We start from the raw sequence: 14,938 nt of genomic DNA on the forward strand, positions 1-14,938 counted from the left end.
AACTAGGGGCCTCAATAATACTGTCCCTAATAATCAAAAAGTGTTCTGCATAAAAGGTCATCTTGGGTTGTAACCCACCAGTTGAGTTACACCAAGTCGTAGAGATGTATTGCCTATAAATATCAAGTCTGACAAGTTGGTTCAGCTCCTGCTGAGAGGGGAGGCGGTGTGCGGGAGCATTGAGAGAGAATTGGAATGGAGGGAGGTGGTCAATATCAATATCTATCCCAATAGATGGTATGTTTATATTTTTATTAATAGGACAACAATGCCCTGGATGCTAGTAATTTAGCTACTATGTTAGATAAGATCTTGGTGTGGTCGTGCAAGTTCTAGGGGGATGTTTTTTTTACATTAAGGGATGGGGTTGTGAATGTGTTGGTAATTTAGTTGTTGGTTAGCTTATGTGAATAGTTTAACCATTGTTTTGTTATAAGAGTCTGCCCCCTTATTTTTGGTTGCTTTAATATCAAAAATATATCTTTCCTTGTTTTGATATAGCATCATAAGATTTTAAGATCTTTACTACAATTACGGATCTCAAATATTCTCAAATAAGATGTCAAGAATTAAAAGGTGTTTTCAAGGAAATCTTCTATGTGGATTGGGCTTCTTCCCTCATTGAAGGCCAAGAAAAAGAGTCCACTATCAAGGAAGAAGATCATAGTGCAAGCATTTTTCTATATACATTTAAGTATCTAAATTGCAATCAAGAAAATCAAGTTTCAACTCTTCAATATTGATCAAGCATTGTGGAAAATAACATCTATTACACAAGGTTTTGTCTTTCGTGATTTCCTTTAGGGTTTATGTGTAAATTCAAAGCTATTGCATCAACATACCTAATCACATTTAAAGAAGTATTCGTAATGCCAAGGTATAATGTACTCCATCTACTAGATCTAGCCCATGCTATATGAAATTATACTCTCCTTTATTTCATTTTATTTCAAGGATGATTCCAAACTAGGTTTTGATTGAGGTAAACCCCCGTCTACACAACACTTTCCCCATTCTTTTGTGTGCAAGTACAACTAGCATTTGTACCAACTTGAATATGGAAAGTACATGACCTAAGAGATAGTTTGTAATTAGAATTAGTCAAAAGTGTCAAGAATAGGACATCCCAAGAAACCTCTTCCTAGTAACTAGATGCCCCAAGAAACCTCCTCCCTCTAGAACTACATCCAATTGAAACCACAAATTAGTAACATCTTTTGATTTCTATTTCTAGTATTTATGTGGAGTTGTATTTTCTATCAATCTATGTGCATAAAAATTCATTCATTTCCTCCATTTTATCTTGGCTATCACATTACCCTATCATTTTTTTGTATTAATGGAACCTAGAAACCCATTTTGTGTTTGGACTCGTCATGCCTATTAGATTCTCATTTCTTCCTAATATGCAAAAAAAAATAGGAAATAAGAATCAATTCCTATATCTCCTTTTTTCTGCTTCATTTTTCTTATTGTGCATCATCACATAATACAAATGTACATGTATATATAGTTAGCTTGATTGTTAATGATGTTCAAGTGTTTCCTATTAGGTAGCACAAAGAAGCTTTTGGCCTTGCAGTAGAGGGTAAGTTCATCTAAATGATACTGTCTCTCCTTTGAAGTTGAAAAAGAAGATGTTCCAAGAACAATCCAATTGTGAAGAGAAAATCACAACGTAATTTGTACTTTGTATGTAACTAATGTGATATGGCTACTTGGTAGTGTTGGAATGTTTTAGATTAAGGTAAAAACACGTTTTGAAGGGGTCCCAAAACCCTTTACAACAAATAGAAAGATAAACCATGAAGCACACCCAAGTTTTAAGAAGACCTGAAACCAGCAAAATAGCTAAACCAGGTTTTGCAAGGACCTGAGACCAACATATGTGACCAGAAAAATCAACCATAGGAACACTGGATTCTGGAGAGTCAACAGATTGGAACAAAGCAACCTGACAAACCTCCCAAACCAGTTTCCAGCAAACCAGAAACTCGAGCAGTGTTGGAATGTTACTCATTTTTAAAATGAGAATTAATATAGTTGGTAAACTTTGATATACACTTTTTTACTATGAACATTATGAAATATAGATTCTACTATCAATTAAAAATAATGATGTGTTTAAGTTACTATGAGTTGTGTTGATAGATTGAACATGTATAAATGAAGCCTAATATGTTATGGTGCTTATTTTTGGACTAGCATTTTGTTTATTATCATTTTTAATCCCATCCTTACTTGTTATGTAACTAAATGACGATTAAGTATTACACATTGGTGTATGGTAGTGGGGTTGTTGTGCCTTTAGAGTTAGAGATTCCATCTTTGCTTGTCTCATGCTATGAAATTATTGATGATTATGCATGCAAAGATAAAATCAATAAAATGGCTTGAAACACTTGATAATACAAAACTAAAGAAAACTTATAATAAGGGAAATGTCTAAAGAATTCTTGAGATTGGAGATTGTGTTTTTGTGTTGAAGAATAGTTAAGAGATGGATTTTGACCTAGTTGGTTTTGGGACATTCTGTTATCACTCCAAGGTATGGAACTAGAGATTTTGGGTTGTTTTCCATAAGTGACTATGTTGAAATATCCAATTTATAGCATTTTTTTTATTGATGGTTTATTCATTTAATGTTGTTTAGTTCTTAGTGTATTTCAATATCAATGGGTCTTATAGATTTTAAGTGGTTATAATTCTTATGATTATAATTTCAAAGGATTTTAGTTTCCTAATTGTTCATTTGCTTTGGACTTTAATTACTTTTAGCTTTTTAATGGATTTTAGTTTTAATGCCTTGCATGTTATGGTTATAATGGTAGTTTCAAATAATTTATAAGTTCTCTCATCCCATTTAGGTGTCCTCTCTCTGACCAAAACCTATATATAGAGTTTCCTACATGTCCCAATTTTAGAGGCAACAAGAAGGGCATATAATCACCTTGGCTATATGTGCTAACATGAGTATTTATTGGTATATGAACTTGTATTATTACGTCTTCATATGTTGAGCAACTATCTATCACACAATGTTACCCCTCTACTTTGAGTACTTGCATCCTTTGCACACAACCAATTAGAGGAGTAGATATAATATCATTAAAGTTATTTGTTGTTTATAATTTATAGTGATTAGTTCATGATTTTTAATACTATTTTTTTCATAATATTATATTTTGTTCAAAATGGATTTATATTTTCATACAAGACAAAGCTCTATTAGTTTTATTCTAAATAAAATCTGATTTTTGTTCCAAGACTGTCCATTTTACCATTTTTCTTCTTTTGATCTATGAATAATTTTAGCACAATAATTTTAGCAATTATGTTATGCTTATTTGTAAGTGTTTTACAAGTGCTACTCATTATAAAAAGTTATTTTGTGCTTGGAGCTTTCAAGATGGAGGACATGTAGTGAGGATAGTAAGTAGAATCTATCCTCATATATGTTTCTAATTTAAAGTGTCTAGATATTTACTTTCAACTTGAATGTTTGTTTTACTTTAAAGTGAGCATTCACAACAATTCACATGCAAATCAAAGCATGATTAGAATGTAATGGTGACAACACATATACTATATTTTGGCTCTTCGTTCTTAGTCCATTTTAAGAGGTTTGATTCTAATGTGATAGCTAGTTTTAAAAATGATGCATTCTTGATTTGAAGTTGACAACTAACATAAGATTAACTAAATTCAATTTGCTCACATCCCCAAGGATCAATCTTACTCCTTATGTTATCTATTTATAATACAAAATCATATCTAACTATAGAAATGACCCATGTCAATTCCATAAAATTATCAAAATGACACTCAAACCTTTGAATTTTGAATTAAAAACTAAAATTTAAAGTAGGGATATAATTTATGTCCTTTCTAATGAGTCATTATGAGTTGAATAAAGTCTCAAATTGCACAATAGGGTGTAAAAGAACAATTGTAAATCATGTGAGAAATTGTCTAGGACCAAATATAAGAAACCCGCTACAAGTTTCATCATTATAGAAGTGTGATATCAATATTTGCATTAGTAATTCAAGTACATTGTGTTGACAATTTAGTATTTTACACTATTGACTTATATATGAATTTGAGAAAGGAGTAGTTCTAGTGTAGCAAGCCTTAACATGGTGAGTATTCAAGTCATTACTATTATAGGTTGCAAACATTACAAAAAATATGATCAATAGTCAAAAGCATTTTATGCCCAAACTTGCAAACATTATACAAAATAGTTTCAAAATTCTAAAAGCATTTTATGCCCATAGAGTAACTTCAAATTTTCACACAAGGTTTAGATTCACAAACACAAAGGTCCATTATGTGATCATGGAAGTGAACCAAAGTAATGAACAATATATTATTTGTCCTAAAGTATTTATTTGATTGATCCTAATTTTCCAACATGTTAAATCAATAATTCTAGAGCTTTTGGCACATCAAGGATTTTATCAACCATAGAGTTGGGGGAATTTCAAATTCGAACATTTATTCAATCTATTCATTGCTTTTGATCCTCTGTTTCATATTAAATTGATTAATCTTTAAGATTAAATTTATTTATTTAAGAAATTTATGTAAGGTATGCTATATTCTTTTATGATCATTGTCTCTACTTATTAATTGAATTAGATTCTTCTTTCTTTTATTCTATGCACTAGCCTAATTCATTTCTAATAAATATAATAAAAGCTAAGGTAAACGAAGACAACTTTTGGCATCTAAAATTCAAAATACTTATTAGCTGTCATTTAATATGTAGTTTAAAACTGCAACACAAATAATTAAGATCATTGTATAAAAGGAACTTTCGTATAAATGATATTTTAGACTAAATTTTATGTTCAATAGATTGTTAATTTTCTGGACTCCCTTAAAACCTGTAAAGAGTTTGACAATTACAATTGAACCCTAATACGAACAATCTTGTACTATTTTAACTTTACTTTTTACGAGCTAAGCCAATGGATTGAAATCTATATTGCCAACATGATATTCTTGAGTGAGTTGTAATAGAACCTAATGAAAGAGCTTTTTCAATATATTAGACGTATGAGAAAAGGTAGTTTATTATCTCCCGATCTATTTATGATCACGTCAAAGGAATCACTCTCTAAACGTTCGTAAACAATCACCATTGCGAAGTCATCTAATTCATGTCTAGGAAGGACATGGCAATTCGGAGGAACCCAAGATGTTTAGGCACCAAACCAAAAACCCTTTCAATTTGCATACAGCAAAGGGTTATGTGGAGTCTGGTAACATAGCATAAATGTTTATCAAGCACACATTCTGCAAATTCAATAAAGAAACGAGTAATAGTCAAAGGCAACAAGCCATGTATGTAAAGGGCCACCCTTAAACATCACATTAAGAAATAAATTTACTTGAAAAAAGAAGTCAACTTTCACTATTTAACACTTATAGCTTAGGAATCAAACCTTAGTGTGTGATATTTAATTGGTCTGTATGTAAAGACTAAATTTTAAACGATTTAAAAAGGAGTAAATATAAGAAGTCTTGAAAGTTGAAACAGTTAAATCAAGAATGATAGGTCAGATCTTAATAAAAATGAATGTATGTGTTGCTGCCCTCTAATTTACATAAATATTACAATGAATCCAAATTTCAAGTTCAGCACTTCTTAGAACACAACTGAGCAGTGCCGAGAACATCGATATCCAACCAGCACTCCAAGGAAGGCTCCAGCAACCACTTGCAGAGGTGTGTGACCTAAAAGTTCTTTCAGTTTTCTATCAGAGATGGGATGTGCTTTGAATAGATCCTCTACAATCAAGTTTAAAACCTGTAAAGACATTTATTAGAATAAGCATTAAATATTTCACATTGAGAGTGCCTAAATAACAAAGCATAGTATAATACATAATCCACCATATATCCCTTTCACTACAATGGAGAAGGTGATCTTTGAATTTTTCTTCATGGTATATTGTTTTTCTTTAATTAAACACATGAGACATTGCATATATGATAATATAATGCAATGTTATGCAATACTGTACACACTATTCACCTAATTTGATTAATCAATCTAACATTCAATAAAAGCTTTGACTGATGTAATCAAAGAAAAGAAGAGGAATTTGAGAATGCACTGTTGCTCATAAGTTTATTTTAGACTTGAAGAGAAGATGGAAAATTATTTTCTGTCAAGGTAATTTAACTAAATTATGCACATCTGTTGTCTTAAGATTCATGAATATATCTCAAAATTGGTCTAACCTGATGAATTGATATCATCGACCAACCTTATGCGCTAATGCAGTTGGGATCAATGAAACAAAAATCATCTGTTATTCCCAATTTGAACAAGATGCAAACCACAAAATTTAATCTATGAAATACCTGGAAAACTCTCGTAGGTTGAACATTTAGTTATGCATTGACTTGTTAGGCAGTAAATACATCAGAAATTGCCAAATTCAATCTGAAATGAGGTTCCAGGTGCTATTTATTGAGGGGCTTGTCTTTTGAAAGACAGTATCATCTTATCAAAGTCCCTGTGTTATTGAACAGCCTTTCATGCAGACAAGTTGGATATATGCTCCTATCTGTTTACTGTAAATGATGCTGCAATTGTGATATTACTATCGGGATTTAACTGCGTGATTTTTGAGTCAAACTCATTGACACATATTTCATCACCTAGATCCAATGTGTGCTAAGTGTTCCATTTGTTCTCATGAGAGATGGGTTCGATGAACCACTACTCATGAAATATGGGTCAATGAGTTTGACTCAAAAATCACACAGTTAAATCCTGATAGCAATATCACAGTTTGACTTACTGTGGAAAATATCTCCTACTTATCAGATGCTGCAATTACCTACCATCGTGTTTAAACTGGCTGTGTTATTCTTGAGGGTCATTACTTTCCAAGACACCAAGTACAACTACAATAAACCACGATTATTACACATAAACGTTCCAACTTTGACCAGTTGATGCATCAAACAAGTTCAAGAACCACGGCTGTGCACAAGTTAAATTTAAAAAAGGTGATCACCTAACATACTATAGGCATAATTCCTTCCATTTGTATCTAATGACAAATCAAAAACCACTGTAAATTCACTATATGTATTAGAGAAAATTGTAAGATTTAAGCTGAAGCGAACATGGCATTTATTCTAGAACACTTGAGCAATTTCAGGGCATGATGCATTGCCTTGGTCTCACAAATATTATTGAAAAATGCTGCATACTCAAAATAACAAAATCAAAACACCGCCAAAAATGATTATGGTCTTGGATGCCAATGTGGAAATGGAACTGTCCTTGGAATATTAAAGCTTTAGAGGAAAAAAAAATTGATAAGAGATTTAGTAAGATGGGATCATATATGAATCAAGAACAAAACTATATTGCAAGTATATAGTCATCGAGAAGGAAAGTAGTTGATGGTAATAATAATAGGGATAACAGTCAAAATAATCCTCAAAATGTATAAATGCACAAGGAATTTTAAGAAAAAAATTATTATTAAATTTTATTAACAATTACCAGTAATATGAGGATTGTAAGACATAATAGTACAACTAGATATAATAACAAGAAGTTGGATAATGTTTAGGAAATTGGGAACTCTATGACTCAATACTGCAAGATTAGCAATGAAAATGTTTTGTAAAAACAAAGCATAGGAAACTGATTTTGAGAGAGAACCAATGCTAGCCATGGTCTAATTTTGATGAAGTGCCAAAACATGTTGATAGCAAGATGAGAATATTAAGATCCTCCCTGTCCACGTAAAGACAAATGACAGTATCTAGCACTTACAAAACTGCAGATTTCCAAACAAGATGATGCCCACACTGTAGTCACCATAACCTTATCTGCTGATTAAAATATCAGTGCTGGACATGATTTATTTTCAAACAAGCAATTAAAACCTAAAACACCTATTATTACCAGCAGTTAGCTGAGTGAATTCTACTAATTAATCAATCATTAAGATATTCAAAATTTTCTTCTTAAGTAGTTAGAATGCCCAGAGTTTGTCAGAAAATATTTTATTCATGCCCTTCCATCAAGCAGTTTGTGCCCATCAAGAAAAAAACTTCATTATGCATCAACAATTGTTGTTTGAAATACAACGCCACTTACCTTACATTCAGATAGAAGGTTTGAGAATCAAAACAAGGTAACTTAAGTTTCACAAAAGGTACCTCAAACGTAATTTAAAAAATAATAAAGTAAGTCATACTATAAATCTCCCTGTAATACCAGAATCTGTACCTTTCTGTAATTTCCTGAAGTGAATAATTCTGTATGTCTTCAATGTCTTCAAAAAGGATAGGCCATGGAATACCACATCATCAAATTCTGGATGTGTGCAAATGGTTTGGGGATATACATATGTTGAGATGCAAAACAACATCAAAATGTAAGTTGATTCCCATACAGAGTAGGGGATAACTGTCATGCATTTAACTGGTTCTTTATCTTTCTTCTGTGAATGAGCATTTATATTTTGTGATAGCAGCTGATCTGATTTTTCTGACCATTCCAAGTTGGAAAAATTAGGAAGGATAAACCAAACAACATTTTCTAAAACCTGAGAAAATCAAACTGTCACGAAAAGATTGTTCTGGCCTAGAGGCAGATAGCCCAAAGCAGAGGTAATGCTAAAAAATTAAATTTTAGTTTTATTTCTTTTTTCTAAATGCTTCATAGGTAAAAGTTATCATTCATATTTTGATTTTGATTATACACAAGAAACATTCAAAATCTAAAGAACCTTATTTGAGAAGCAATTGAAATGGTTGGATCAAACAGGCAAGTTAAGAAAATCATATGTTTTCAACAAGAGTGTAAAGATTAGAAGATCTTTACAAAAAGAAGAAAGATGATCCTCAGAATAATTTTGGTCATTGCCAAAGCATTTGCAAAGCAAGGTTTCACTAGGTCTGTTTTCAAACAGACTTTGTATTTGCTATTCAGAAAGATTATTTGTTTATGCTTCCGCATTTGTTTATTTAGTGGTAATCTTTATATCCAGAATTTTTGAGTGCTTGTTAAAAATAAACTTACGTTGTTTGTAGCCCTGCATTTGTGGCTACCATTGTTTCTAGAAGTTTATAGAGTACATAAAATGATTGTAAGGAAGATTATCTTGTTTGTTGGTGGAGATGACACACCAGATGTACATAAAATCACACATCTTGCTTCTTAGTTTCTTCAAACCTGTCCATTTCCGTTTGCTGAGTCCTCTTGTGTTTGCCAACTCTTTGCAGATCCATCACCATTCCATTTCACACATTTGCATGCAATTGCTAACAAATAATACAGACAACTGGTACTACTCAACCATAGAAAAAATAATGAGCTCTCTCAAAGCATGAGGTAACATTTTTTTTTAAAACAAAGTGTCAAATTCACTAAATTCACTAAATTTGAATAGTTATTCAGCATTTTATCACTTCACAACATTTGACCCAGTACTTCTGATGAAGCAAATGGAAACATGAATGAAAGGGCTCTGTATGTGGGATGAAGCCGAAATGAAATGCAAAAGCTTGGATACTCAATAACCACCTAAATACAAGTCCCACAGCTGTAAACGGATGTAAAAGACAAGGTACAAGGCCGAGAAGCCCTTACAGAAATATAAAGTGAGGTCATTGGAAAAGAGATTTGCTCAACAGAAGTAATGGATTATAAAGATACTTTTTGCAACAGCTACACAGAGGGTGACAATCGGGGTAATCTTGGTTGCATTGGAATTTAGCTGGGCATTGTGCTAATTGAAGATTAAGAAAACATTCCTAAATAGAGATTTGGAGGAGGAAGTGTACATTGCTCAGTTGCAATCCTTTGAAGCTGCTGATAAGGAAGGCCTTGTGTGCTTTTACAAATTCAAGTAGGTTTCATGAGACATCTGGATTGAAGAGAAGCCCTTCTGATCTAAATATAGTTAATATACACATTAAGATTTCATAAGTCAATTAAGTTATTCCCACTGTTCATGTCAACACACACAACGAGATCAACAAAATTATACATGTAAAACCAGATTTATGCCATCACACACAAAACCAACAAAATTCTGCATGTACAACACATTTTTAGTCTAAATTTGACTTGCCAGATGTAGGACTCTAGAATTTTCTGGACTATAGAAATTCAAAACATTATTGACTGGAGTATAAGTTTCACAAATGAATTAGTCAAAACCTGGTTGCAGAAAATTGATATGGATGATGAAAGCAAGTGTGGTGTAATAGATTGCACACCCTTGCAATTTCACACTGCATAACGTTTTCTCTTTAGTCTTTAATATATTTTATTACAAAGTTTTAACACCAAAATCTGAGGGGTATGCGGAAGCATCCCCTAAGGTTCTGGCCCCCTGGGATACCTTAAGAATGTTTCCTTGATTTCCCAAAAATAAAATTTTGCACAGGCTGGAAACACCATACATAGGGACAGCCAGATATCCCCTATTTTTTCAGACTTATTTCAATTTAAAAAAGATGCCGAAAATTTAATATTCACTTAATTATTCTTTCTAAGTGTACCCCATGCCCTCCCAACCCAAAAGTGAAACATAAAACTTGCTCTCTAAGCCATTGGAGTTCATTTTTACATTCAAAAAAGAAAAACCAAGGCCAGCATTTAATATCAACAAAGGGGAGCATTAGGGCAGCAACAGAAAGAGAAGTGATTATTTCTATTCTATTGTTTTTTCCAATTTTACCTAAGCGTAAGTGATGAAATGTACGATTATTTGTTTTTTATTATATTTTCAGTTTGTAAAAATCAAAACAAAACAAAATGAGCAGCAAAAGTAAAAATCGTGAGCATGTTGAGGATGATAAACAAAATAAATGTCAATCAGTTGATGGGGGATAGCCTCAAAGAAATCCATTTGAATACCCTTCCAAGAAATTTGAAAACATATGCAACAAGCCCCTTTAATCCTAAAAAATCTCTTCTTTGATTTCCAACACACTTATACAAAAACAAAGGGAAAAAACATGGGCGGTAGTAGATAGTGGTTATGTCCCATTTGTAAATAAAAATTAAATGGGAGCTACACAAGAGTCTGTTCTCATCTATTGGGGTTTATAAGACAAGGGGTCAAGGTTCGTAAAGAAATAAAAGAAAATGAGAGGGTAGGCAGTTATAGAATGCTGATGGAGGCTGACAGTCTACAAGGCAGCTGATGCAAACACAATCTATAGATTCAACTATGCACTGCCCTCTATGTTGGTAGTCAAATGTTGGTACTAGAAATGACAGTCATTTATCAACAAAATGGGCAGGAAGGCTATTACTTGCAGCGAGCAGACAAATATAGTTGCTAGCTTGTTCAAAGTGTATGTACAATATGTAGTAGAGACCTCCAAAGCCAAATTTTTCTTTGTTCTTGTCATCTCATTCCATATAGCACATTCTTCCTACTTCGAGCAAATGAGTGGAGATGTGGTAGCTGTCGGTACCTCATTCATCTCCCTGGAGAACATAAACTACACAGTACACTTCTTGACGAAGAATATTCCAAGGTGGATGTGGTGATGGATTAGTATGGGCATTGTATCATGAACGGGTGGACCTATATTATACATCAGCCACTCATCACTCATATGTTCAGCTGGCTCATATTCCTGGCTCATATTCCTTGAATGTTATGGGAGGTACAAGGATGCAGAATTTCGGTTTCATATTTGATTGATGTCATTGAGTGATGTTATAAAAGAGGTTGGGCAGTCAATGTTGTGCAGATGGTCATTGATTCGGCACATGTGTGCAAATTAGCTGGTTTGATGGTTGAGGGTGCTTGCAAGAACATTTTTGAGGTCCCTTGTATTCATGCACTGAAAAACACACTGAAAGACAGGGAAGACAGATTGGATGTAGCAGACGGTTGTAGACTCTAAAAATATTCCAATGTTTAGGACATTTCAAAGAAGGAATTCCTCAAGCCAGTACAGACGAGGCATTTTATTAGAGAGTTGTTTGGGGCATAGGAGGCTCTATAGTCAATGATAGGTAATTTAGAGAGGAATACATGGTCTATAGAAAACACTAGAAAAGGCATAAGCACTGATCCAAAAAAATCATGATAATTGGATATCCAATGTGAGGTAAAAAAAATTGCTATTGATATTTTTTAATAAGTAGTTGGTTTTCATTTTATTAATACATTTTATGTTTATAATTTGACTGCTGATTTCACAAAAACAATATCTGATTTTAAAATTCTAAGATCTAACTTTTTGTTTCCATATGTATTTGCTCCATTTCACTAGTTGTGGATGTCATCAGATATGTTGATACAAACTCTAAGTCTTGGAGAGATTTATGAGACATTTGACAGTGTTCTTTAAAACATGAAGCAATAAATTTCTACTTGGGATCCTAATTTGTGATTATATGAGAAAGAAATTAAACCCATCGTGATTTGGCAGGGGAACACTATGAGCACCCTGCTTCATATGGTATCCTTTTCTCTCAATTTCAAATGGTATACACAAGACCTAGTAGGATACCTCCTTGTGATGACAAAGAGGCACAATAGGGTTTACGAAGGGCCTTGCAAAAAAGTATTAAAATGTGGAGATGAGACTGTGTTGGATTAGGATGGGCATTGTATCATGAACAGGTGGACCTATATTATACATCACCCACTCATCAACATCATAGTATGTTCAGCTGGTTCATATTCCTTGATTGTTATGGGAAGTACAAGGATGCAGAATTTCGGTTTCATATTTGATTGATGTCATTTAGTGATGTTATAGAGGAGGTTGGGCAGCCAACGTTGTGCAGGTGGTCATTGATTCAACACATGCAAATTAGCTGGTTTGATGGTTGAGGGTGCTTGCAAGAACATTTTTGGGGTCCTCCATGTTCAGGCACTGAAAGACAGGGAAGATAGATTGGATGTAGCAGACAGTTGTAGAGGCTAGAAATATTCCAATGTTTAGGACATTTCAAAGAAGGAATTCCTCAAGCCAGTGCAGAGGAGGCATTTTATTACAGAGTTGTTTGGGGTGTTGGAGGCTCTATAGTCAATGATAGGTGATTTAGAGAGGAATAGATGGTCTACAGAAAACACTAGAGAAGGCATAAGCACCGATCAAAAAAATCATGATAATTGGTGGTCCAATGTGAGGTATAAAAATTGAAATTGATATTTTTTAATAAATAGTTGATTTTCATTTTATTAATACATTTTATATTTATAATTTGATTGCTGATTTCACAAAAACGATATCAGATTTTAAAATTCTAAGATCTAACTTTTTGTTTCCATATGTATTTGCTCCATTTCACTAGCTGTGGATGTCATTAGATATGTTGATACAAACTCCAAGTCTTGGAAAGATTATGAGACATTTGACAGTGCGCATTAAAAAATGAAGCAATAAATTTTTACTTGGGATCCTAATTTGTGATTATACAAGAAAGAAACTAAACCCATCGTGATTTGGCAGGGGAACACTATGAGCACCCTGCTTCATATGGTATCCTTTTCTCTCAATTTTAAATGGTATGTGTTGTGAGGTTTTCACACCATCACCCCAAAAAAAAAATTGGGGACCCCCCTTTTTTAATCACCTTGGCAAATTTTTGGATTGTCCAATAATTTTGATTTTTTTAGAGTTTTGAGTCTTAGACACCTTCAGGCCAGATGGGGAGAGGGCTAGGTTTACTTTCACCTGGTTTCGCTTGATTTTCCAAAACGACCAATTTCATCCTTAGGCCGGACAAAATTTTCAAAAACAACACTTGGCAAGATAAAATTGTAAATTTGTACTTAGATGTTTTCTTTTGAAAATTTGGATATAACTGTGTAAATTTGAATAATTTTCAAAAGGGAAATTTTGTTAGACTTGAGTTTTGGAAAATCTTAAATTTTTCTTTGGTGAAAAAATTAATTTTGTAAAGACGAAATCAAATTGCAAAATCGATTTTAGACTCTAGAAATAATTTTATTTTTGTCAAAAAAAAAATTAAATGGCTTAGCAAAATCGATTTCAATTGAATTGCAAAAGATTGGTTTTAAATGGATTAATATTGCGTTGAAAACTTTTTAGCCTTTAATGAAATTGGTGATTTAACATTGAAAAATGGCTTTTGGCTAGCGAAAATCCGATTTTAATGACATATTAATTATTAAATCTTCATTAAATAGAAATATTTAGCACCTCCAAGGCATTATTTATTTTCTTTTTGCAATTTTGGTCCAATTGGCAATTTTAAAAATTTAATTTTCATCATAGCAAAGTTAATTTTGGTTAAGCATTTATTATTGGGCCAGATTTATGATTTAATTTTTTGTTTTTTCTTTTCCCCTCCAGGTCCAAGTCGGCCAGCTGGGGAAGGCATGTGGAGTTGGGTATAAGAGGAAACTTTTCCCTCTTCTCTCCTCACTTCTCATCTTCTCCTCTTTGGTGTTTGGTGATTTTTTGGCAAGGGCAGTGTTCTCTTGTTGTGGGTGAATTTTGTCTTGGAGCAGCTCTCCATTTTTGGGCGATTTTTCTTGCAAGTGCAGATTTCTCCTTCATAAGCGATTTTCCTAGGGAAGATTGGCTCTTTCTTTTGGGCGATTTTTTGTTGGAAGACAAATTTTCAAGGTGTTAGGCGATTTTTTTTGCAAATTCTGATTTTTGTTAAAGGAGCTGCGATTTCTGCCCTAAATTGGGCAATTTTATTTGGAAAATTATTGAGATCAAAGGTCTGAATTCTTGTGGACAAATGGTGGACAGTTTCAAGTGTTTAAATTTCTAATTTGCAAGAGGGTTTGAAATTCTCAAGGTCTGATCCTAAATTCCAAAAAGTCAAGATCCAGCTATTGGTAGAGGTGACTTTTAATCATTTAGAGTTGAAAGGGGTCCTTAAGCTGACTTCCTTCTTTCGTTCTAGTCTAAGGATTGCCTCCCTTGGTTCTGCTAG

At 33.1% G+C, this 14,938-nt stretch overlaps 1 protein-coding gene across 5 annotated transcripts in view; it reads right to left on the bottom strand.

Annotated features, from left to right (window-relative positions):
* Positions 1–5,495: 5,495 nt before the first annotated feature.
* The window catches only part of LOC149568417 (Acid phosphatase/vanadium-dependent haloperoxidase-related protein), a 32,325-nt gene continuing 22,882 nt past the window's right edge, over positions 5,496–14,938 (bottom strand). For 3 of the 5 annotated variants that reach the window (XM_089821333.1, XM_089821332.1, XM_089821335.1), the window contains one exon: positions 5,496–5,818. In XM_089821333.1, coding sequence (XP_089677459.1) covers positions 5,657–5,818 — 162 coding nt within the window. In that variant the 3' untranslated portion in view covers positions 5,496–5,656. Of the gene's footprint in view, positions 5,819–8,272; positions 8,534–14,938 lie in introns of all 5 variants that reach the window. The other 2 variants (XR_016362560.1, XM_089821336.1) reach the window with 2 other exon arrangements.

This window comes from Cupressus sempervirens, chromosome 3 (assembly GCF_028749045.1).
Source record: "Cupressus sempervirens isolate cs-2001-9-10 chromosome 3, ASM2874904v1, whole genome shotgun sequence".
Taxonomy (NCBI): Eukaryota; Viridiplantae; Streptophyta; class Pinopsida; order Cupressales; family Cupressaceae; genus Cupressus; species Cupressus sempervirens.